The 21,752-nt window shown below is 40.1% G+C and overlaps 5 protein-coding genes across 5 annotated transcripts; 3 read left to right on the top strand and 2 right to left on the bottom strand.

Annotated features, from left to right (window-relative positions):
* Positions 1 to 1,667: 1,667 nt before the first annotated feature.
* Positions 1,668 to 7,830, bottom strand: LOC110762870 (importin subunit alpha-4-like). Its single transcript, XM_088253978.1, has 6 exons — positions 7,698 to 7,830; positions 7,136 to 7,227; positions 6,925 to 7,044; positions 6,300 to 6,311; positions 1,906 to 2,091; positions 1,668 to 1,748 (listed from the first exon to the last, which is right to left on the bottom strand). Exons 1-6 carry the CDS (start codon positions 7,828 to 7,830, stop codon positions 1,668 to 1,670), a joined length of 624 nt encoding a protein of 207 aa, XP_088110104.1.
* A 312-nt stretch (positions 7,831 to 8,142) lies between these two features.
* On the top strand, positions 8,143 to 9,758 carry LOC110762857 (uncharacterized). Its single transcript, XM_021965558.2, has 4 exons — positions 8,143 to 8,272; positions 8,666 to 8,725; positions 8,836 to 8,973; positions 9,223 to 9,758. The coding sequence occupies exons 1-4, from the start codon at positions 8,143 to 8,145 to the stop codon at positions 9,531 to 9,533; spliced, it is 639 nt and encodes a 212-aa protein (XP_021821250.1). The 3' UTR covers positions 9,534 to 9,758.
* Positions 9,759 to 12,613: 2,855 nt separating this feature from the next.
* LOC148293493 (uncharacterized) lies at positions 12,614 to 13,408 on the top strand. Its single transcript, XM_088253974.1, has one exon. The coding sequence runs from the start codon at positions 12,614 to 12,616 to the stop codon at positions 13,406 to 13,408; it is 795 nt and encodes a 264-aa protein (XP_088110100.1).
* A 2,083-nt stretch (positions 13,409 to 15,491) lies between these two features.
* On the top strand, positions 15,492 to 15,995 carry LOC110762841 (uncharacterized). The gene is made up of 2 exons (XM_021965539.2): positions 15,492 to 15,748; positions 15,844 to 15,995. The coding sequence occupies exons 1-2, from the start codon at positions 15,492 to 15,494 to the stop codon at positions 15,986 to 15,988; spliced, it is 402 nt and encodes a 133-aa protein (XP_021821231.2). The 3' UTR covers positions 15,989 to 15,995.
* A 4,423-nt stretch (positions 15,996 to 20,418) lies between these two features.
* LOC148293492 (uncharacterized) lies at positions 20,419 to 20,898 on the bottom strand. The gene has a single exon (XM_088253969.1). The coding sequence runs from the start codon at positions 20,896 to 20,898 to the stop codon at positions 20,419 to 20,421; it is 480 nt and encodes a 159-aa protein (XP_088110095.1).
* Positions 20,899 to 21,752: the final 854 nt, after the last annotated feature.

Below are 21,752 nucleotides of genomic sequence, written 5' to 3'. Positions count from 1 at the left end.
ACCTCCTTAGATAAAATTTAAGGAGAAAGTAAGAAAACCCACCTCCAACCATGCTCCCTATCTAGCTCCTAAAATAGGGAGACCTCTAGGAGCTCCTAAATCTGAGGAGAGAGAATGAAATCCTAAAATAACTTTTGTGTGTTTTTAGCTAAATTTTAACTAAAAAATTGAGAGTACGATTGTAGATGCTCTAAATCTAGTCCAGAGCATTATCCATTACGTTTAGGCCATTACCAAGGTATAGCCATTGTCCCCTTTTGATTTTTTAATTTTCCCGAGTTTTTACCAGTATAAAGAATTTAACATTACCCCATTTAATACTCATATTATACATGTACGTACGTATTTTTGGTTAGTACTTCCATTTTCCATATACGTTTTAAAGACTCGGTATAATGAAAGCAAACGTAAAATACACGTATTGTACACATACACACGTATTTTAATGATTATTTAATTTCAAAGAACAAAAAACAAAGTCCACAAAATAATTCCAAACAATTAATTACTATTTACCAAGTAATTTATGAAATTGAGTAAAATATTTAAATATTTGCTAAAGAAATAATAATTAAAACATAATCACTAATTAAAGTAATTAAAAAAGGGGTAAGGTATTACCTACTTACATGTATTGAATTGAAGAAGTTGGCCAAAAAAAAAGAGTAAAGAAACTAATTTTAAATTTTAAAAATTTAAAAATAAAAGGCAGTGAGGGAAAATCAAAATGAGGTTTGGAAATTCATCAAAAGGAGGTAAAGAAACCTACACTTGCTGTCTTGCTTCCTCTTCCCTTTAATACACAAGCCTTTGGACTTAGGAGAAGGCTCCATCTTTTCCTCCCACGTTCTCCCCTTGGTTTCCAGACTTGGACCACAACTTGGGCAGAACAAAGGCTAGGCATAGATAGCTGCAACTTCAGCCACCCTATCTAGAGCTATAGGGTAGGTACTCTTTGAAACAAGTCAACTATCCTCATTCAATGGTGCTCCAGCTTTTCCAGCACCTTGCTAGACATCCTAGAACCCATAAAACTCCTTGGAAGCTCGAGGGATTAGGTAGGAAACCGACACATGTGAAGACACCTTGAAAAACGCATGGAAAAAACAGCACAGCAACACTGGCGACCGGTCGCACATACATTGCGACCGGTCGCGGATACCTTATGGATACATTGCGACCGGTCGCGGATACCTTGCGACCGGTCGCTTCCTGCGATTTCTCCAGTCTTCGAATCTGTGTAAAAACGACCGGTCGCCCAAACCTTGCGACCGGTCGCTCACTCCTTCACTTGCATACTAAATGTGAGCCATTTTTCCAACAGAAGTTGCACAAGTGGGAGGATTATATCGGCTTCAATCACAGCCTGTTAAATGGAATTTAATAGACAAAAAATGTAAGAACAGTATCAAGTAACATCCTCCCAGATCAAATTAATTGCGGGACAAGGCAAGAAACAAGATCAAGGAAACTTCCTACAAGCAAAAGTGGGAATAAGAAAACAAATTCCAATACATTTACAGAGACCATTCAAAACATCCATAAAAAATTTATAAGCATTTTCTTTGCCAAGTAATTATATAACTGGTAAGAAACAATTTCAGTCAAAACAAAATAGAAGTGTTAATAAAATAACTCATAAACAAAATCTCCCTTCCTTGTGACAACTAGGCTATGTAAGTGTCTGTCAAGACTTCTTCATCATTTAAGTAAATAAGTTGTCGAAGAATTGGTAAGGCAGGCTTCACCTGAAACAAAAAAACATGCAGATAAGCAAGCAGAAAGGGTACTTATTACAGTCACGTAAGGCATCAACCAAAATTAAATTAGGAAGGGATACCAACTGACATTTAACATATATTATTAAGGTTTTAACCAGAAAAAACTCTCAAAATCCCCACGAACCTGATCAAATGGTGTTGCTGGCTTGCCACGACAAAAGTTTGATAAAGTCCATGTAGCATTCCTTAGCATGGATAACTTGGAATGTTCATTTAATTGAGCCAGCAATGGCATTAGTGCACCTTGTCCAAGAACAAGATCCCTGCAACTAGGAGAGTCGCCAGCAACATTTCCTAGAGCCCATACTGCCTGTTAGAGAATCAAGAAAGCAAGGATTGTCATCTAGTACAATCAAACAAATGGAAATTTCTGGCAGTCAAAAGGAAGAGAAACTATGAGTTGTAGAACCAGTAAAACTTAGAACGCAAAGACGCATATATACCAAAATAATGAGCAGAATACTTTCTGAAACTTATTACTAACTTACATATCATATTGAAATTGGAAAGAATTTCGAACATGCATAACTTAGAATCATTCAGAAAGCCCAAACACTTTTTCCCCATGGTCTGAAGTCAAATTTCTGAAACTTATTAATAACTTATATATCATAACGAAACTGGAAGGTTTTTCAGATATGCATCACTCGAAGTATTTAGAAATTCCAAATCCAAAGGCAATGCTCTCAAGTTGATGAAAAGTGTGAAAGGCACTGAGAGACAACCTGCTCTCTGACATCTGTTGTGAAAATGGACAAACACTTTCACTCACTCCCCTAATGATCTTGTTGTTGATGGACTTTGTGACACACACAATGATGGATGAATCACACACACACACACACACACTTGAGACAACAACCAAGCACAAAGTGACACAAGAATTTATAGAGGTTCAGCAATTGCCTACATCCTCTTGGTGATCCCCTTGAGAAATTCACTTCATGAAAGAATAAGTTACAACTTTGGTTTTACACAGAAAACCCCCTTAGAACTCTATTCTCTCCCCAAGCTCTCTTTTCTCTCACACCCCTTGCTCAACACTTTGATGCACTTGTGAAACACTCTCACAACCCTTGGTGTTTCCCCCCTTTGTGTCTAGACTCTCAAGACCCCAACTCAGCTCTAAACTTGAACTGATTGCTCTCTCTCACGTTCTCCCTTGGTGAGTTAACCTCCTTTGAACACAATAGCACCCAGCTACTTGACCACCTTGAGATTAACCACACCTAACTTCAACTTGCTTTCTCATCTTATAATGTCTTGCTTTATCTCCATTACCTACACAAACCAATGGACACAAGATAAGGCACCATCTTGTCTTCCACGTTCCTTCCTTTAGTCTCCCACTTAGACTAAAGATCAGATCATGCAAGTAAACAAATCCCACTTCAGCCACCTTCCAACAAAACCAGAAAATGGAGAATGGATTCTCCAAACCAAGACAACCAATTGGCAATGAGTGATCTCCCAACTATACAGCAGGTAGTCCACCTTCTTTTACCTCAGAAGTGACCCATTAAACACCTGCAATCGTGTGGAAAGCGATAGCCACCGAAAACACAGTTGAAAACACGTAAGAAATCGTCACAGCACAACTGGGACGACCGGTCGCCAGGAACTGGCGACCGGTCGCTTTTGGACTGAGGCTTCAGTTTCGATTCTGCTTCTTTACGACCGGTCGCAAATGGCACGCGACCGGTCGCTCATGTTTCCTGCAACCGGTCGCAAAGAACTAGCGACCGGTCGCCCCATGCATTTGCTCCAGACTTCGAAACTGTGTAAAAACGACCGATCGCCCAAACCTTGCGACCGGTCGCTCACTCCTTCACTTGCATACTAAATGTGAGCCATTTTCCAACAATCTCCACCTTGGCGAACCATTTAATCACCCCGTGAGTCATTGTTGACCTCTAGAACCTCTTCAACCTCTTAGAAATTGTTCTAGTAATTTCCAAGAGCTCCACCATGGCAATACACCTCTTGCCTCAATGCACCTTTGGTGGAAGGTGCTCCACCCAAGCCTAAACTTGAGTAACATGGACCTCTTGTGCAGAAAAGAGTTCCCCCTTGCCAAATTCGTTGCTCCTTGCCTCCTTGGAACCTTGAACCTTGGACTTCCCTTGATATGCAAACCCCATACCAAACCTTTGTTCACTAAATCCCCATTTAGCACTTCTTGCTCTTGGATTTAAGAACACATTTCTTTTCATCAATGCACTTCTCCAACTTTCCCGCTTCATGCTCCCTATAGCACTCCGAAACGTGGTTGGAACTTCTTGGTCCATCCATCCAAAACCTAGGGACGGTTTGATGGATTCCTTGGGCTTGGACCTTGCAATTGATGATGGCTCCACCTCAAGTAGAACCCCTTTGTGAGTTTGTTGTTGTTGCCCTCCTTCTTCAGCCCTTGTGTCAAGCTCCACCTCAAATGGAGTCCCTTCCATGACCACCTTGGCAAGAAGCTTCTCTTCAACAACATCCTCCCCATCATTCCTTGTCTTGATTTCACCTTTGTGGATATTCCTCTCCACACTTTCTGCAGCTTTGAAATCAAGCACCTTTGATGATGAACCGTTAGTCATACAACCTTGACTAACCTTCCTTGCCCAACTTCTCTTGAGCATACTTGCAGCTACATCATGTTGGACCGGCTCCTTGACATTAAGACTTGTTGCTTGCTCTTCCTTGGTACAAATCTCTGCACCACCCAAGAGCTTGTATGTGTTGTTTGGTTGAATCTCCCCCTTCATAACCACCACAGAACCTTGTGTGACCATGAGCTTCCCTCCTTTGGCCTTGTAAGAGCAACCTTCTCTATCCAAAGAACCTAGAGAGACTAGATTCGTTCTTAGTGCAGGTACAAACCTTACCTCACTAAGAGTCCAAACTTCACCACCTTGCAACTTGATCTTCACAGTCCCTATGCCCAAAACTTCACATGTAGTTTTGTCTCCCAACATAATCTTGCATGCATCCTTATCCTCATATGTGTCAAACATCAACTTAGTTGCACACACATGATATGAGCACCCGGAATCTAAAATCCACCTTGAAGAAGAATTCTTACACGAAGAACTTGCCATGACTTCCCCGTTACTCTCATCCGTAACCGTCAAGAGTTCATCACATGTGTCCTCATCACACACGTGGGCTGAACTTCCAGCTTTCTTCATCTTGTTCAACTTCTCCTTCCATACCGGACAATCTCGTCTCCAATGATCCATAGATCCACACTCGAAGCACCCTTCATTGTCCTTGGACTTAGTATTCCTTTTGCTGCCCTTGCCTTCTTGCTTGCTTGAACGACTCCTTGCGAACAAACCAGCATCTTGAGAGTTCTCCTCCGAACGTTGAGACATCCTGTGATGCGTCATCACATCTTGCACCACCTCCTCAAAATTCAAAGTACTCTTCCCGAACATAAGTGTAGTTCGGAAATGCTTATAAGACGGAGGCAAGGATGTTAGTAACATAAGTGCCTTATCCTCCGTATTATACAACACATCCATTCTTTGCAAGTCAGCAACACATCTATTGAAGCTGCTCAAATGCTCCATTAGATTTCCTTCCTCCGCCATCCGAAGATTTAGGAGTTCCTCCTTGAGGAAGAGCTTGTTGGACAGCGACTTCCCTGCAAACATCTCTTCGAGCTTCTCCCATGTTTGCTTCGCTGTGTCCTTCATCACGTTGATGAGCACCTCATCGGAGATGAAGTTCTCGATGGCTCCTCTAGCCAACTCATCTAGCACACCCCACTCCGCATCTGTCATGGTAACCGGCTTCTTCTCTTTGCCTTCCAAGACAACACTGAGATTTTGTTGTGTAAGGGCTGACTTCATCCTCCTTTGCCAAAGTGTGAAGTTCTCCTTCCCTGTGAAAGGCTTCAACTCCACCTTCATGCTGACAGATTGTGGTAGCCTCTGATGCATAGAGCTACTTCCACCTTCAGCTTCCTTGTCACTTGCCATCTTCAACACACTAGCACTTGCTGCTCCAACACAGCTCTGATACCACTTGTTGTGAAAATGGACAAACACTTTCACTCACTCCCCTAATGATCTTGTTGTTGATGGACTTTGTGACACACACAATGATGGATGAATCACACACACACACACACACACTTGAGACAACAACCAAGCACAAAGTGACACAAGAATTTATAGAGGTTCAGCAATTGCCTACATCCTCTTGGTGATCCCCTTGAGAAATTCACTTCATGAAAGAATAAGTTACAACTTTGGTTTTACACAGAAAACCCCCTTAGAACTCTATTCTCTCCCCAAGCTCTCTTTTCTCTCACACCCCTTGCTCAACACTTTGATGCACTTGTGAAACACTCTCACAACCCTTGGTGTTTCCCCCCTTTGTGTCTAGACTCTCAAGACCCCAACTCAGCTCTAAACTTGAACTGATTGCTCTCTCTCACGTTCTCCCTTGGTGAGTTAACCTCCTTTGAACACAATAGCACCCAGCTACTTGACCACCTTGAGATTAACCACACCTAACTTCAACTTGCTTTCTCATCTTATAATGTCTTGCTTTATCTCCATTACCTACACAAACCAATGGACACAAGATAAGGCACCATCTTGTCTTCCACGTTCCTTCCTTTAGTCTCCCACTTAGACTAAAGATCAGATCATGCAAGTAAACAAATCCCACTTCAGCCACCTTCCAACAAAACCAGAAAATGGAGAATGGATTCTCCAAACCAAGACAACCAATTGGCAATGAGTGATCTCCCAACTATACAGCAGGTAGTCCACCTTCTTTTACCTCAGAAGTGACCCATTAAACACCTGCAATCGTGTGGAAAGCGATAGCCACCGAAAACACAGTTGAAAACACGTAAGAAATCGTCACAGCACAACTGGGACGACCGGTCGCCAGGAACTGGCGACCGGTCGCTTTTGGACTGAGGCTTCAGTTTCGATTCTGCTTCTTTACGACCGGTCGCAAATGGCACGCGACCGGTCGCTCATGTTTCCTGCAACCGGTCGCAAAGAACTAGCGACCGGTCGCCCCATGCATTTGCTCCAGACTTCGAAACTGTGTAAAAACGATCGATCGCCCAAACCTTGCGACCGGTCGCTCACTCCTTCACTTGCATACTAAATGTGAGCCATTTTCCAACAACATCATCACTGCCAGAGCTAAGAAGCTGCACAAACATGGCGACCGCACCATGTTCAATAACAACTCGTGTATGATCTGATGTTCCAGATGCAACATTGGTCAAAGACCATGCAGCTTCAAACTGAATATAAAGATGAAAGTCAAACTCGGTGTTTGATTGCACCTTAAAGGATAATTTAATTTTAACAACAAACTTCAAAAATATTCCGTACTTGCAATTGGGGCATATCACGTCTTCCAAGAAACTCCACAAACCGAGGGACCGCACCTGCTTTTATAACCTCGTCAATTGGAGGGCTGCGTTCTACCCAAAAACGAAAAAACAAAAGTCAAGAACATCACACGAATATTTCTTGTTTGCCCCCAGGACTTGAATAAAGAATCAAGCTTTAAATATAAGATCAAATTGCAAGAAGAGGAAAATAAAGAGTCAACTTTCTAAAGATCTCATGCATGAACATTCTTGTTTGCCCCCAGGACTTGAATAAAGAATCAAGCTATACAACTTACTTCTTGAATAAAATTCCGTTCCCTTTCCTTCACTTTCTCAGCAACCAAGCACATCCATACAAACTAATCCCACAACAATTCCAACCAAAAAATCAAACAAACACCACAACCACAACGATTCAAAATCCCTAAGACACTAAGCTATAAAAAAATAAATAAAATAAAACGAAGTAGTACCCTCTTCTGGAAAACGACGGCAGTTTGGGTGCCATCAAGCAGTTTTTGCTGGGACGGAGGCAAGCCTTCCCTTCTCTTCTTGAAAACTGTCCTCGCGCTTGTTCTTCCTGATCTCCACCAAGTTGTCCTCCCTTCTCCTCCGAGGCTGGTCCGCATCCACTCCAGTCTTGTACGATTTCTTGCGCACCACGGTGCTTGTTGTGCCCGGGCGAAGAGACATTGTCTTCTGACTTAGAGTTTGGTTCACTTTCGGTTCTGTGAAATAACGCTCGCAAAACATTCGATGAAATTACTTGAAAGAAAACCACAGCGAAGAAATGGATTCAGATTTCGGGGTGGGGGGAATATATAGGCGTGTTTGGGGTTTGGGCGGGATCGTATGTTTGTATATCTTACGACGCAAATACATTCTATCTTCAAATCTATAATATTCAATAACACAATCTACGGCTCACCTAAGATATGAGAACCCAAATCGCCCGTCGTTTTTGCTCTCACAACCGCAAAGCTAAACACCAACCTCTACACAGCCATGGACAACGTCTCATCTCTGGAGTGCCTGAAATTGGATTCCCAGTCGGAGGTGCTCGATAAGGACGGTGGAGAAAATGATCTTTTCTCGCCAGCTATTCTCCCCCTCAACTGTGACACACCAATAATCGGTATGTATGCTTTTCTTTTTTCTTTTAATTCAAGGGTGACCAAGACTATCTTCAATTTAATTACTTGGGCTCAAAAATTATCTTTTTACCTTATGTCCTTGTTCTCCTGTATGCTGTTGATTTTTGTTTTTAGGGTTTGTGAGGAAGATTATATGAAATTTGCTTGGGCTTTGTTCTTTGGAAAAAAGAAAGTGTTGTTATTATATTATTTTTGTTGGTGTAATTAGAGGCATATATATTATGCCAAAATTTCGGTTCAGCTTTTTAAGATGATTCTGGCAGTTGCATGATGGATAGCCGATATTTAATAATATAGTTATTTGTTGATGCTATCATAGATGCAAATTCCTACAAATTTTTTAACATCATCACCCTTCCCCTCCTTGCAAACAGAGACTAGGGCTGAAGAACCAGAGACTACAGAACCAACGGAAGAAGAACTTATTGCTTTTTGTGAGGGCTCTTGACATCATAGATGTCGTTCCTTCTAAATTTGACATTATCACCCTTTTTTTGTTCTTATTTTTCCTTTTGTATTTAACAATGTAATTGAATGGAAACAGGGAACAAGACTGAAGAATCAGAGGATGAAGAATCAGAGGATGAAGAATCAGAGCATTGGAAATGTGAAGAATCAGAGGATTGGAAATTCGAGGTTGAAGAATCAGACGATGAAAAATCTAAGGATGGAAAAAGTTATGGTAAGCAATTGATTTTAGGGACAATAAAACAAGGAAAAAAAATGTGCCCTGCAGCTTCTCTTTTTACATGTATATTCATTTTTTTTTAATCGTATGACATAATATCTATGTATTTGTTGTTATTCAATGTAATGTGTTCACCATACTGATTTTTGGTTTTATAATCTTCATTCATTCGTTGTCTTTAAAAAAATGATTATTTTTATTGTTCTCGTTGTTTTTAACAATGGATATACAAATTGCACATAGGTCAATGTAAGTGTTGTTTAAAGGTGGATAAGCACCCTACACAACTATGCTCTTATATGTATCGAGTCCCAAAGAACGCAATTGTTGGCGAGAGTTGTGTGGTTGCATGTCTTGTATGTGGCGGCCTCTTTAGAGACTCATGCTGTGGTGGTTGTGGCCTAAGCGCAGGACGAGCAATTCTCAAGGATTGTACAATCTGTGGGAAGCAAGAAGAACACTCGAATTTTGAGTGCCCGGAACGTAAGGATTCTGGTTTTACTTACGACCCTTATACTGGTTCTTTTTCTGTCAAGACTCTCCCTTTGAAATAGGAGAGAATGAGAGTTAATTGTACTTTAGAGTTAAAGCAAAAGAGCAAGGAGTGCTATTTTCCATAAATGCTATGTATCCTATCATTTTGATGTCTACATTGTGTATTGTTTTTATCGCAAACGAATTGCGATTTGCAGCACATGGTCTATTATATTGTTATGCTTGAACATGTGAGAATTCATCTATTTATAAAATGTCTAAAGTAAAAGGTGGTTTTTATCTCAGCATTTTGTTCTTCTCTTATGGGGTTAGCATACTGAATTTTAATTTAAAGACTTGCTAAACAACTAGTCATGAATGACCATTGTTATGTGCAAAAGTTTAAATAACGAAGGTAAAATGCAAAAGTTTAAGCAAAGTTTTGTGTGTTGGGAGGAAGTTGAGTGGATCTGCCCTTTCTCTTGGTGGTGCTGTTTTCTTATCGAAGTCTAAGGCAAGTGGCCGTTGCTGGGTTCGAGTTTTGGCACTGCAAGTGGCCGTTGCTGTCCGTTTCTGGGTTCGAGTTTTGGCACTGCGCTTGTATGTTATGTTTGCTCTATAATTTATGTTTGGTGTTGCCTTGTAGAGAGCTGGATTTGTAGTTAAGTTTGTCCTGGCCATGTGCTTATTGATGTGTATACAGAGTTGGCTGAAACCCTCCATGATTTGAGGGCTTTGCTTAGCTATTCAATCCTCTGTAATAGCCCCTGTTAATGAATGAATTTCACTTCTTTATTTTTAAACAATAAAGAAGTGAAAGCCACCTATTGTCGACTAACAAAGCCTACTATTAAAAAAGAAAGTAAACCATAAAAGAAACAGAAAATTACATTGCAAATGCCTCAATATCTTTTCTTCTATCAAAATCAAAATCACATTTGGCAAAAGTTCGTTGCTAACTCTTGTGCAACTTTTCTATTGTGTAATCTATTCAAAAGCATCACTGTCATTTGAGTAACCTCTCAATAATCAAGTAGTGAGTCATTTGAATTGCAGGGATAATATGTACAATAATCAAGGAGTTGATGTAATTGGATTTTTTGAATTTCGTGATTGACAATTTCTTTTTTGTGGATGCTTGATTTTAGCTCAATTTCAAATTGTAACTTTATCTTAAAACGTTTGAAAATTTTCAAAAGTTGACCATATACTGAAAAATACTTCAAAATATTAACTGTGATTTTATTTATTTGGCTAAAGTTAGGAAAGAAAGGGGGAAGTCACACATCGGTACCATGGAGGTTTGAATTCCAGATTATTTTTAGAGATGGTCCTTGATTGATTATGACTACTAACACCCCTACAAACATAACCCTTTCACGTAAAGTAAATTTAGCCATACCATTTTGAAATTCTGGGGTCGTCCTTGACTATTGGAGAACATATGCATGTGTCAATCCAACTCCCTATTAATATAGATTATGATTAGTTAACAATAGCTAAAATATGTCCTGAAAAAACAATAGCTAAAATATCCTCTCACCCATGAATTGCATAATAAGGGAACAAGCATTGAAAGGTTTTATAACGTCTCAATATTAATATTTATCGACCATATGATCCATTAAAATTACATAAAGTTTACAATACTACCTTCATCCCAATTCACTCATTTACAAGGGCAGAACCAAGGGGTGGCTGGGGTGGGCTCCAGTACAGCCCTGTTTTTTTCAAAATGGGCCTATATGTGCAATATAAGGGGTAAGTTATAAGGGGTTCACTTTATAGCCATCAGATCAATCCAAAGGCTAGGGAGAATTGAGATAAAGTTTTGCAATCGGGTAGGTGAGGAACCCAAACCCGAATTTAATATCCAGCATTGAAGTTGGTCCCAAAAAAAAAAAAAAAGAGGCAAGTTCGAAGTTTGAACAGAAAAAATCAGTTCGAAGTTTGAACAGAAAAAACCCATCACTCTAAAACCCATAGCTCTGAGAAACTGCTAAGCTCTGAGAAAAGGTTGAAGGCAACGGTTAACGACGGTTGAAGGCAACGGTTGAACGCAATGCAACTCCATTCTCTAAACCCTGAAAAAGTATTTATTTTGAGTGGAAGGGGCAAAGGCGTGGATTCCGAAATAGTGAAGTGGCGAAGCAGTGGAAGGGGAAGGAGAGAAGCCGTATTCGTTGGAAGTGAAAGGTTCCATTTGTGGAGCAAAGCCGCACAAAGACCCCGCACAGACATCTTGCGATTGTTCAATAACCAGCATTTGGTGAGTAATTTATGGAATTTGAGTTTAGGGTTAGAGTAAAGGTTTTCCCCAATTTGTACCATCAATGTTGTTGGATTTGGCATCTCTTCCTTGTGCTTCACTTGCATGTTAATTTTTGCTTGTGTATATGTTAAAAAATGAATGAAAATCAAGTCAATAACATGTTAATAACATATCAATAACATATCAATAATGATATGAATAAGATAATGGTGTTGAATTGGAGAGACCCTCAAAACCTTCCACATTTGAAGCAGTGCAGAGTGCAGATTATCTCTTTGGCGCTAGAATATATATATTTTTTGAAATAAATATTATTTCCCTTGTTGCTAAATTTGCCTGTGAAAAATGAGAACATATAATAATAAAGTCATGAATAAAAGTGCAAAGCATTTGAAATAAAGGTTGATCCATGACCATAGTGGCTGACTGAAGAAAAAGCTAGAAAGAAAGAAGGATGTGGCAATGGCTTAGCAAGCAGATAGCAGAGCAGATGTTTTGTTTTGCTTCCTTCCACTATCTTTCTTATTTATTTATTTATTTTGTGTTGTGTATGAGATGACAATAATTGTCATGTGTGTGAAGTGCAGAACTTGCCTAGATTGCACTCATACTCACTCATGCATCAACCATTGATTGGAGTTTGGATCCATAAATAAAACACATGCTATTGGTTGTAATTCACAGAATCATTGCATTAACAGGTATTTGCTCAAAATTTGTCATATTGCTTTGATGATGTTAAAGCCTGTGATCAGTAATCCCTATGCGCATGTACTTCATAAAATTTGTAATGTGCCTGGTTGACTAGTTGTGTAAATACCAATATGATTGTGCAAATACGTGGTGGTAGTATATGTGTTGACGTTATTTCATCTTGTATTTTAGGAAATGGGATCCAACGTGCAGCTGGTATGGCCAGAGTCAGAGGCATATGCGTCACGGGTGAACAACTGCTCACATGCAAATTCAACCCTAGCTGCAATTCGAGCGAAGTTGAGTGTGGAACAATTAGAACAATTCAAGACATCATGCTTTGGCCATCTTCTGAATATAGACAAGATTCAGTTTAGCGGGCAGATTGTGCATGGAGTTGTGTTGCGTCGAGTCGCGGGGCAGGGTGTGAAAGACTTGGATGGACTGAGTTTCTTAATAGGGTGCGACGTTGCTCAGTTTACTCGTCAGGATTTCTGTTTGATCACAGGGCTTCGTTTTGGGGAAGTGCCTGAAGTTTCCAGTGGAGAAAGTGCTGAAATTAGACTTCAGAAAAGATATTTTATAGACGAAGGAATTACATGTAATGCTTTAGAAGAAGCATTTATGAGGTGCAAAGAGGAAGATGACATCTACAAGCTAGCTCTTGTTTACTTTACTGAGTTAGTGGTTTTGGGAAGGGACAAGCATTTGAACATCAATGTAAATTACCTGACCCTTGTAGAGGACTTGGATGCGTTCAACAGGTATCCGTGGGGTTCGGTGTCCTTTGACAAAACCCAAGGCAGTCTATTTTCTGCACCAACAAAGTATACGAAAAGCTTTGAAAATGAAGAGGGAAGAGAGAAGGGGAAAAGTAAGGTAACGGGAACAAGCCGAAAAATGAGAAGGGCAAGAAGCATAAGCATGGTGAAGTGCAAAGGGGTGGGTGGAGTTTTAAAGGTTTCACGTATGCTTCCAGTTACATGGTAATAATGTTCATGTCAGTTATGCTTTGTGAACTTTAAAACTTAAATAATGACTTTTGTCCTGTGAATTGTGTAGATTTGGGTATATGAATTAATTCCTAGAATGGTGGACCTGAATTACTGCAAGGTTGTTGATCCAACAGCTGTCCCACGTATTTTGCAATGGAGAACGACTACGTCTATGCCCGAGATGAGGAAGTTGAACAATTATTTTTTCCAGAGCAAAGAGGTTTGGTTTGCAGCCCTTGAAACTGTTTATAAGATTCAATGAAATTATTAAGTAGAATGATTGAATATGAATATTGTCTGTATTCTGAAACAGTCAGTTCAGTTGCGGGCGCTACGTCCGAGTGAAGAGGAAATGAGACAATCATATTGGAGTTGGCCACAGGATCGCCCTGCTGTTGTCTCGGCAGAGTCAATTCCTTCTTCATGTGCTGATCTTGATGAGTTGAACAAGCTGGTAAGCTTGTTGAGGTCCGAGTTGTTTCAAGTAAAGCGAGAAAATGACGTCCTTGAGTTAAAGGTCATACGGATGGAAAAACTTTTGGACCACTGTTTAGGTCCTCAGTTTGAGCAGGAAGTAAGGAGGGACCTAGCTTTACTGAAAGAGAGGACGAATCGTTGTGCGATCTCACATCTATTTAAGGGATCTGACGAAGTGGATGATAGTGAATGGGATAAAGGGCCAAGTAACAGATATGAGGGAGAGGAAAAGGACGAGGAGGGGATTGAAGGGGGTGAAGTGCAAAGAAAACCAAGTGAGGTAGAGGAAGCGCAAAGGAAAACAAGTGAGGGAGAGCAAGTGAAAATAAAAAGCAGCAAGGGAGAGGAAGCGCAAAGAAAGAGCAGTGAGGGAGAGGAAGTGAAAAGAAGAAGCAATGAGGGAGAGGAACTGCAAAGAAAGAGCAGTGGGGGAGAGGAAGTGAAAAGAAAAAGCAATGAGGGAGAGGAACTGCAAAGAAAGAGCAATGAGGGAGAGGAAGTGAAAAGAAAAAACAGTGAGGGAGAGGAACTGCAAAGAAAAAGCAGTGACAGAGGGGAACTGCCAAGAAAAAGTAGTGATGGAGAGGATCCGCAAAGAAAAAGAAGGGAGGGCGAGGAAGTGAAAAGAAAGAGAAGTGAGGAAAAGGAAGTGCAAATAAAGGAATGTGAGGAAGAGGATGATGAAGTTGTTTTGGTTTGTGATGACATTGGCGAGAGCACGGCGGGGACAACTGTTGAGTTTACTCTCGGGGATATTGATTTGGATCAACCTACAGCTGTGCTATCTGAGTTGAACGTTTGGTTGAATGATAAAGGTAAAGCTGTGGAACAAGGGGTCCAATTACGAAAGAGGAAGAGGATTATTCCTATGTGGAAGATCATTGAAGCTAGTGAATTGGTGAAAAAAACTATGCCAGAGACAAGCCGACTTCGGATGTTAGACCCAATGAAGGCGATTCCGCATGATGATATGGTGAAATTGCTGAAACTTTGTTGGGAATGGCGCCATAACCCAAAGTAAGTCCCTTGTTTTTTGAGATAGAAGGCATTAGTGTATATATTTTTAAATTGTTGTGATCTAAAACTTTGTTATATTCACAGTTTAGTGATGCAATTTGGCCACGTGGAAGCTGAGATTGAATTCTTCGCTTCCCTCGTAAAAGCTGACGGTTGGCTGACAGGAGATGTAAGTTTAATTGATTATGCATTTGTTTTAATGTACATAGATTATGAGATTGACAAGAAAAACATGTGCAACACATTGATTTGGGGTTGTATCTCATCCATAAGTGACAACAAGATTTGGAGGTTGTACTAATATCGAACTGGACAATGACCGATGTATTTTTCATGGTATGTCATAGGCCTTGACCAAGTGCAGTTAATAATTACAAATTATCCATACTTGCTTTGTGGAGGTGTTTAACCATTGATTGTTTTCTATTTCACATAATCACATCCATACTTGCTTTGCGGATAATAAAAGAAAAAAAGAGCAGGTTGGGTGGAAAATTAGAAACAGTTTAGTGAACGTTGTAAATGGCAAGGTTCCGGCGTGTGGGCTGGATTGGCAGAACGCGTATAAGGTGTATGCCCCTTGCATGTTGACGAAGTATAAGCATTGGGTGGCTCTAATGATTGATCTGGTTAAGTGTGAAATCAAAGTGTACGATTCAATGGTTTCACTTATTCCAGATGAGATGTTAAAGGAAGAACTCGCCCCGCTTTCAATTAAGATTCCAAATCTTCTCAACTCCATCGACTTTTATGAAGAAGGTGTTTACGCAAACGACTGCAGCAGAGATTGGTGGTGTCCATGGCCAATAGAACGTGTGGATGTTCCACAACAATCTAATCAGTGAGCACAACTTTTTATTTAATTTTATTACTTGAAATTGTCAATTACGTTACAATGTCATTACTTGAATTGATCGAGTTCTTGTTTTGCTTCAGAGGCGATTGTGGCATGTTCGTGTTGAAGTACATTGAGCTTTTGAGTGCTGAGATTCTGTTAGCTACTTGCACCTCGCAGAACATGCCCTTTTTCCGGTTGAAGTTGGCTGCAGAGATATTACGGGGAGATGCTTACATGCCATGATAGTGGTTGAAATTGGTTCAGGTACATGTTGTGTAGATACAGCTGCACCAAAATGGATTCAGTTGCATCCTCAACTTGTGATACTCGCAAGTGCACGAACCGTTGGTAGTTTAGCGTATGCAAGTGCAAGGTCGATTCCACAGGGATTGGTGATGGAATGATCCAATTTAGTTTCCCTACACAAAATAGAAACAAAAACAAAGAACATAAAACAAGAAAGAAAGAAATAAGTAACTCAAGCAAATAAGTTCCCAAGTTCAATTTAGATTAATGGATTGATTCTAGCTAAAGTATGATTAAGCCATGGTGTGTGGTCATAACCTTGTGTTCCTAATTCCCTAATTTGATCATTTGTTGTCTAACCTAAAATTAAGCATTAGGAACCCATTAAGCATAGAAGAACATTTTAAACAACCAAGTATGTATCTAATCCTTGTTGTCGAATGTCCATACATTCTCTTCCTATTCATAGTTCAATTCGAATTAAAGCATGGTGTATACTCTTAATTCAAACCAAGATAGCTAACATGCAAGCCTAAATGGTGATCAATCATTCAAACTAGCATATTAACTTATAAGCATAATGAATAAGAACAAAAACCATAATTGAAACTTGGAAACTAATTAAACTTGAATACTTAAGAAAGAATGTACATTACAAGAAAAATAAATTACAACTAAGAAAACATTAAAGAAAGCTAGAATTGAGAACTAGAAAGCAAAACTAAGAGAATTTGAGGGAGAGAAGGGAAGGGAGCTCTAGAGAAGTGTTTGAGAGCTCCCCCCTTGGGGTGTGTTTACAAGCTTGGGAAACCTCACTATATATAGGCCTAAGGAAGCTGAAAATCTGAATTAAGTATGGCTAATGCATACAACACTTGTTTTATAAAATCTGAAATGGTTGATGCACTTCACTAATGCATACAACACTTCCATTATAAAATCTGAAATGGTTGATGCACTTCACTAATAAATCCCACCAGCAGCCCTAGCTCATCTTCATGTCACCATGACCAAGCTTCCAACCAGAAATAATAGCTCATACCTAGCTCACCATGACCAAGCATCCAACCAGCACATGCTGAGGTCAGCATGACCAGCAATTTCAAGGGCTTACAACTTGGGCTTCTCTTAATCAAATTAGGACTTTAAGCACTCGAAATTGAATTTCAGAATGTCTTCTTTCCAGCCATATATCATTTGGGCCAATCCAAGGTCGGAGGAGGAAGTTAAGGCCAAAACAAATTGCTAACTCATTTTGCGCGCTAATAAAATCCATCCTGAGCATGGCTCTGTGTTTGCTAGGTAACAGACTCCATATTTATCCAATGGGGCTGAATTTTGGATATGTTATATTACACACCCATTGGAACAACTTTCATGAAGAATGTGGCCTCATCCGAGCTATGTAGGTTGCTGAAACAAAGCTTGCAATATGACCTACGAAACTGAGCTGGCAGGGGACTGTAGCCAAAATTGAGTTTGTCTTTAAGCTCTTCATCCATTCATCCAAATTAGGCCCTAACATGCATGGATTGCATCATTTACTATCCAAAGCCCTCATTATTACCTAAAGCTCAATGAACTGAAAGATAAACACAAAAAGGATTAAAAGCACAAGTTTAACTCAAAAACATAACCAAATCATAAGCTAGAAGGGTACAAAATGATATGTAAATATGCACCGATCAGTACATGATGATTAAATTGGTTTTGGGAATCTCCAATTTGAAACTCATGTAAATACACAATACAGATCAACGGGTCCTTTTCGAATTCTACCTCTGCTCCTCAATTCTTCTTCGTCTTTCTCAATCTTAGTGTATTTTTGTATATAATTTTAGGTTTAAATTATTGGACAATAACAATTAGAACCAAAATAGTGGCACATATTATAGCGGATGCATGCTTTCATTTTGATTAGTGTGATAGTACGCTACGTTTATTCTCATATTGGGCTAAATGTTTATGGTAGCTGGATGCAGAGCATAGACAGAAAATTGAAGACTCTGAAATGGAGATGCAGAGGCTTTGTGAGGAGAAAAGTAAATGGATCTGTAAATCTATTGCACGTGGGCAATCTAAATGGAAAAGGCTACAAACTAAACTCAAAACAAAACCAAAATAACAACGTCAACTAGCAGAGACACATTGGCCTTGGAGGATCCTCTTCAAGCCAAGCATTTGAAGACACACTACCTAGAGCAAGCTTAGCATGACTACAATAAGACACAAACTGAGGACAAAGACAATAAGAAAATTCAAGTCAATCATATGCCATACTGACATCAAGCATCACAACAACCTTTGGCTCATATTTTCATCATTGTTTGTTGACTGAAAGCATGGGCTCAAAAGCAAAAGATTATCATGAATGGAACAGACAGGACCAAAGGCATTTTGAACACTAGAAATCATCTCAAGAAAAATGATCATCAAGAGGTTAACTAGAGTCTTCGCACAAAAATGGGGTCTTGAGCTCTTAGGAATTGTCTTAGAGCATGGAATATGTAGGGGTTCCCAAACCCCAGCATGTTCCATTCCATTTGTCTCATTGAAATTGACGGGGTAGCCTTGCTAACCCCGTCTCTGTAAGAATCTCCAATTGAACATTGTTCAGCTCCGATTGCTGAGGGTTCTCATCACCCTTTTGGGCCTTAGATACCGGTTGGGTTGCTCGAGCCTTAGCCTTCCACGATAGACATCGGCGCCCACTTTGATTTGGGTTAATAGTTTGAGTTGCCCCACTAACTTGCTTCCTTTGCAGACCCGCTATTTGAATAAAGGATGGGTTGAGACCCATAGTATTGGAATTATGACAGCTTTTAACTCCAGTAATTGAGGGAGGGAAAAAACCACCATTGTCAATTATATTCTTTCCTTTCTCAACAGTCATTGGTGACTTAATTGCCAATGAATCAGTCCCCAAAAATTGCTCATGATTTAAATTTCCTTAAATGGCCTCATCGCCTAATTTATGCCTCTTGTGATGGTCAGCCATAATGAAGCCATTATTCGCATTAATGTTCCCCAACCATAACTGATCCCCTTCATCTTCATCCTCTTCTCGGTGCCGGACTTCACTGGCAAGGCCTAGTTCGTCGGAGCTTGGCGCTTTTTGTTGGAAAATTGGCTCACATTTAGTATGCTGGTGAAACAGGAGGCGACCGGTCGCTGGGTATTGGCGACCGGTCGTTTTGAAGCAGATTCGAGGTCTGAAGAGAAGCTGGAAAATCGCGACCAGCGACCGGTCGCTTTTAGGCAGCATGTAAAGCGACCGGTCGCTAGCTTGCTGTGCTGTTTTTTCCAAGCGTTTTTCAAGAGGTCTTCACAAGTGTTGGTTCCCTACCTAATCCTTCAGGCCTCTAAGGTGTTTTATGGGTTCTAGGAAGTCTAGCAAGGTGCTGGAAAAGCTGGAACACTATTAAACAATGTTTGTTGACTTGCTTCAAGGAGTACCTACCCTATGGCTCTAGATAGGGTGGTTGAAGGTAAAGCCTCTAATGACTAGCCTTTGTTCTGCCCAAGTTGTGGTCCAAGTCTGGAAACCAAGGGGAGAATGTGGGAGAAAAGAATGGAGTCTTCTCCTAAGTCCAAAAGCTTGTGTATTAAAGAGAAGAGGAAGCAAGACAGCAATTGGGTGGTTAATCTCAAGGAGTGGTCAAGTAGCTGGGAGCTATTGTGTCCAAGAGGTTGAACTTACCAAGGGAGGAAGAGAGAGAGGGCAATCAGTTCAGGAGAGAGCTGAGTTGGGTCTTAAGAGTCTAGACACCAAAGAAGGGAAACACCAAGTGTATGAGAGTGTTCACAAGTGCATCAAAGTGTTGAGTAAGGGGTGAGAGATAAAAGAGAGCTTGGGAGAGAATAGAGTTCTAAGGGGGTTTCTTTGTAAATCAAAGTTGTAACTTATTCTTTCATTAGTGAATTTCTCAAGGGGATCACCAAGAGGATGTAGGCAATTGCTGAACCTCTATAAATTCTCGTGTCACTTTGTGCTTGGTTGGTTTCTCAAGTGTGTGTGTGTGATTCATCCATCCTTGTGTGTGTCACAAAGTCCATCAACAACAAGATCATTAGGGGAGTGTGTGAAAGTGTTTGTCCATTTTCTCCAACACTTTCATCACCCATCTCGACCGTAGTGACCTTGGTGGTTCCATCTCATGTTCATCTAACCATTCTTTGACCTCTGCTCTGAGCCATGAACCAAAGGGTTTGAAATCCACATGGTTAAAAACAGAATCCCGAAGCGAGCACTGATTCAAAACATGATCACAAAGGCCACACAAATAACAATAGTTTGGAAGCTTTTTGTATTTAATCAAAAGGAGGCGACTCCCAACCTCTGGGAAAGTAAAATGCAAACATCGTTTCAGGGGTTGAGTAACATCAATAACAACTTTTATTATGAGAAAACTTCCTAGGAAAGTACCTCATCTTCCAGAATCAGTCTCAATAAACCTCCCCAAAATATCCCCAATGAGTTGCCCGGTACTCCTCTCCATATATACCAGAGGGACACCCTTCACTCTAATCCACAAAGGTTGTGTAGTGAGGGGAACTCGATGGGGGTCTTCAAAACCATCAGTTTCTCCCAAGAGCAGAAGAGCATTCTCAAAATTCCAAGGACTACCTTTGAGCACACAATTTCTATCACTTTCTGACATAAAGGAGAACAAAAACTGCCCATGCTCCAACTGGCAGATCTCTACACAAGCTCGTGGTGACCAAAGCTTCTTCATGGTCCTCATAAAGAAATGTACCTTAAAATCCTTTAGGCTGAGAAGCCTTCCAACTAAAAAGAGACGTTGGGCTTGCCTATTGTTTCCAATAGGTCGCTCAAATACTATAGACCTGTTTTCATCCTCAGTGAGATTGAGTTGCATGGTAAGTTTGTCCACAATCGCATCCATTGCAGCAAAGATTCAATCAAGAATCTTACCTGGCCAAGAGAATAAAGCCTCTCACAGTGACATGCACTCAACTACACTACCAAAAGAGTAATCTTGGACTCTTTCTCACACTCTAGAAACTCTCACGACTCTAGACGAGAAGGAGAGACTTTTTCTTTTTACGTACTACATTGACTGTAACACACTACATGATAAATAAATAAAAAGTAGTTTTCTTTAAAAAGTGACGAGTGGCAGATTTTGGGTGGGAGTATCCCTATATGACGTGGTGATACCGTACCATTCTATAATTTCTCGGTATTATAGGGGCTTGACTCCATACATCGTGGATAATTCCTTCTAACATCCTTACATCAAGATTGGTTCTTCTCCGCGAAGAGCATTTATCATGATTTTTAAATTTGCCATGCATGTTTACTTCCTCTATATATTTTGCAATATTGTTTGGTTGCTTTGAATAAATCATGAAAATTTTTATAGTTTTTCAGTTTAATTATATCCATTTTTCAGTGAATTAATAATTTAATAATTATAAAAAAGGCTTATTTACTGTAGTGCCCCCTGAAACTATGGTCAAATCTGACTTTACCCTCTGAAAGTTAAAATGACCCACTTTGCCCCCTTAACTGATATTTTGCATCTCAATTTACCCCCCACCGTCAAGTCAGTCAATAACTTTGTTAAAGTTGCCAACGTGGCACGAATGGGACCCAAAATTTTGCTGAAATGCATACCACGTAATTGCTATGTGCGTAAAAAAAAAAAAAGAATTAAAAGATTTTCCACAACACCACCACCCTAAAATAGTAAAATTACAGCTCATAAAAAAAAATACAAAACAAAAGAGATGTCAC

This window comes from Prunus avium, chromosome 6, assembly GCF_965620075.1.
Source record: "Prunus avium chromosome 6, drPruAviu1.hap1.1, whole genome shotgun sequence".
Taxonomy (NCBI): Eukaryota; Viridiplantae; Streptophyta; class Magnoliopsida; order Rosales; family Rosaceae; genus Prunus; species Prunus avium.
The sequence above is the reverse complement of the archived record's forward strand: the minus strand, read 5'-3'. Positions and strand labels throughout refer to the sequence as shown.

Bases quoted from the DNA above. Each gene is read 5' to 3' on its own strand.
- LOC110762857 (XM_021965558.2), top strand. From the start codon at position 8,143: ATGGACAACGTCTCATCTCTGGAGTGCCTGAAATTGGATTCCCAGTCG. The intron at 8,726-8,835 runs GTGAGGGCTCTT...GAATGGAAACAG, and splicing joins AGAAGAACTTATTGCTTTTT to GGAACAAGACTGAAGAATCA. The intron at 8,974-9,222 runs GTAAGCAATTGA...AATTGCACATAG, and splicing joins TAAGGATGGAAAAAGTTATG to GTCAATGTAAGTGTTGTTTA.
- LOC148293493 (XM_088253974.1), top strand. From the start codon at position 12,614: ATGGGATCCAACGTGCAGCTGGTATGGCCAGAGTCAGAGGCATATGCG.
- LOC110762841 (XM_021965539.2), top strand. From the start codon at position 15,492: ATGTTGACGAAGTATAAGCATTGGGTGGCTCTAATGATTGATCTGGTT. The intron at 15,749-15,843 runs GTGAGCACAACT...GTTTTGCTTCAG, and splicing joins GTTCCACAACAATCTAATCA to AGGCGATTGTGGCATGTTCG.
- LOC148293492 (XM_088253969.1), bottom strand. From the start codon at position 20,898: ATGGATGCGATTGTGGACAAACTTACCATGCAACTCAATCTCACTGAG.
- LOC110762870 (XM_088253978.1), bottom strand. From the start codon at position 7,830: ATGTCTCTTCGCCCGGGCACAACAAGCACCGTGGTGCGCAAGAAATCG. The intron at 7,045-7,135 runs GTACGGAATATT...CTTTATATTCAG, and splicing joins GTGATATGCCCCAATTGCAA to TTTGAAGCTGCATGGTCTTT. The intron at 1,749-1,905 runs GTTCGTGGGGAT...TTTTTGTTTCAG, and splicing joins CAGCAACACCATTTGATCAG to GTGAAGCCTGCCTTACCAAT.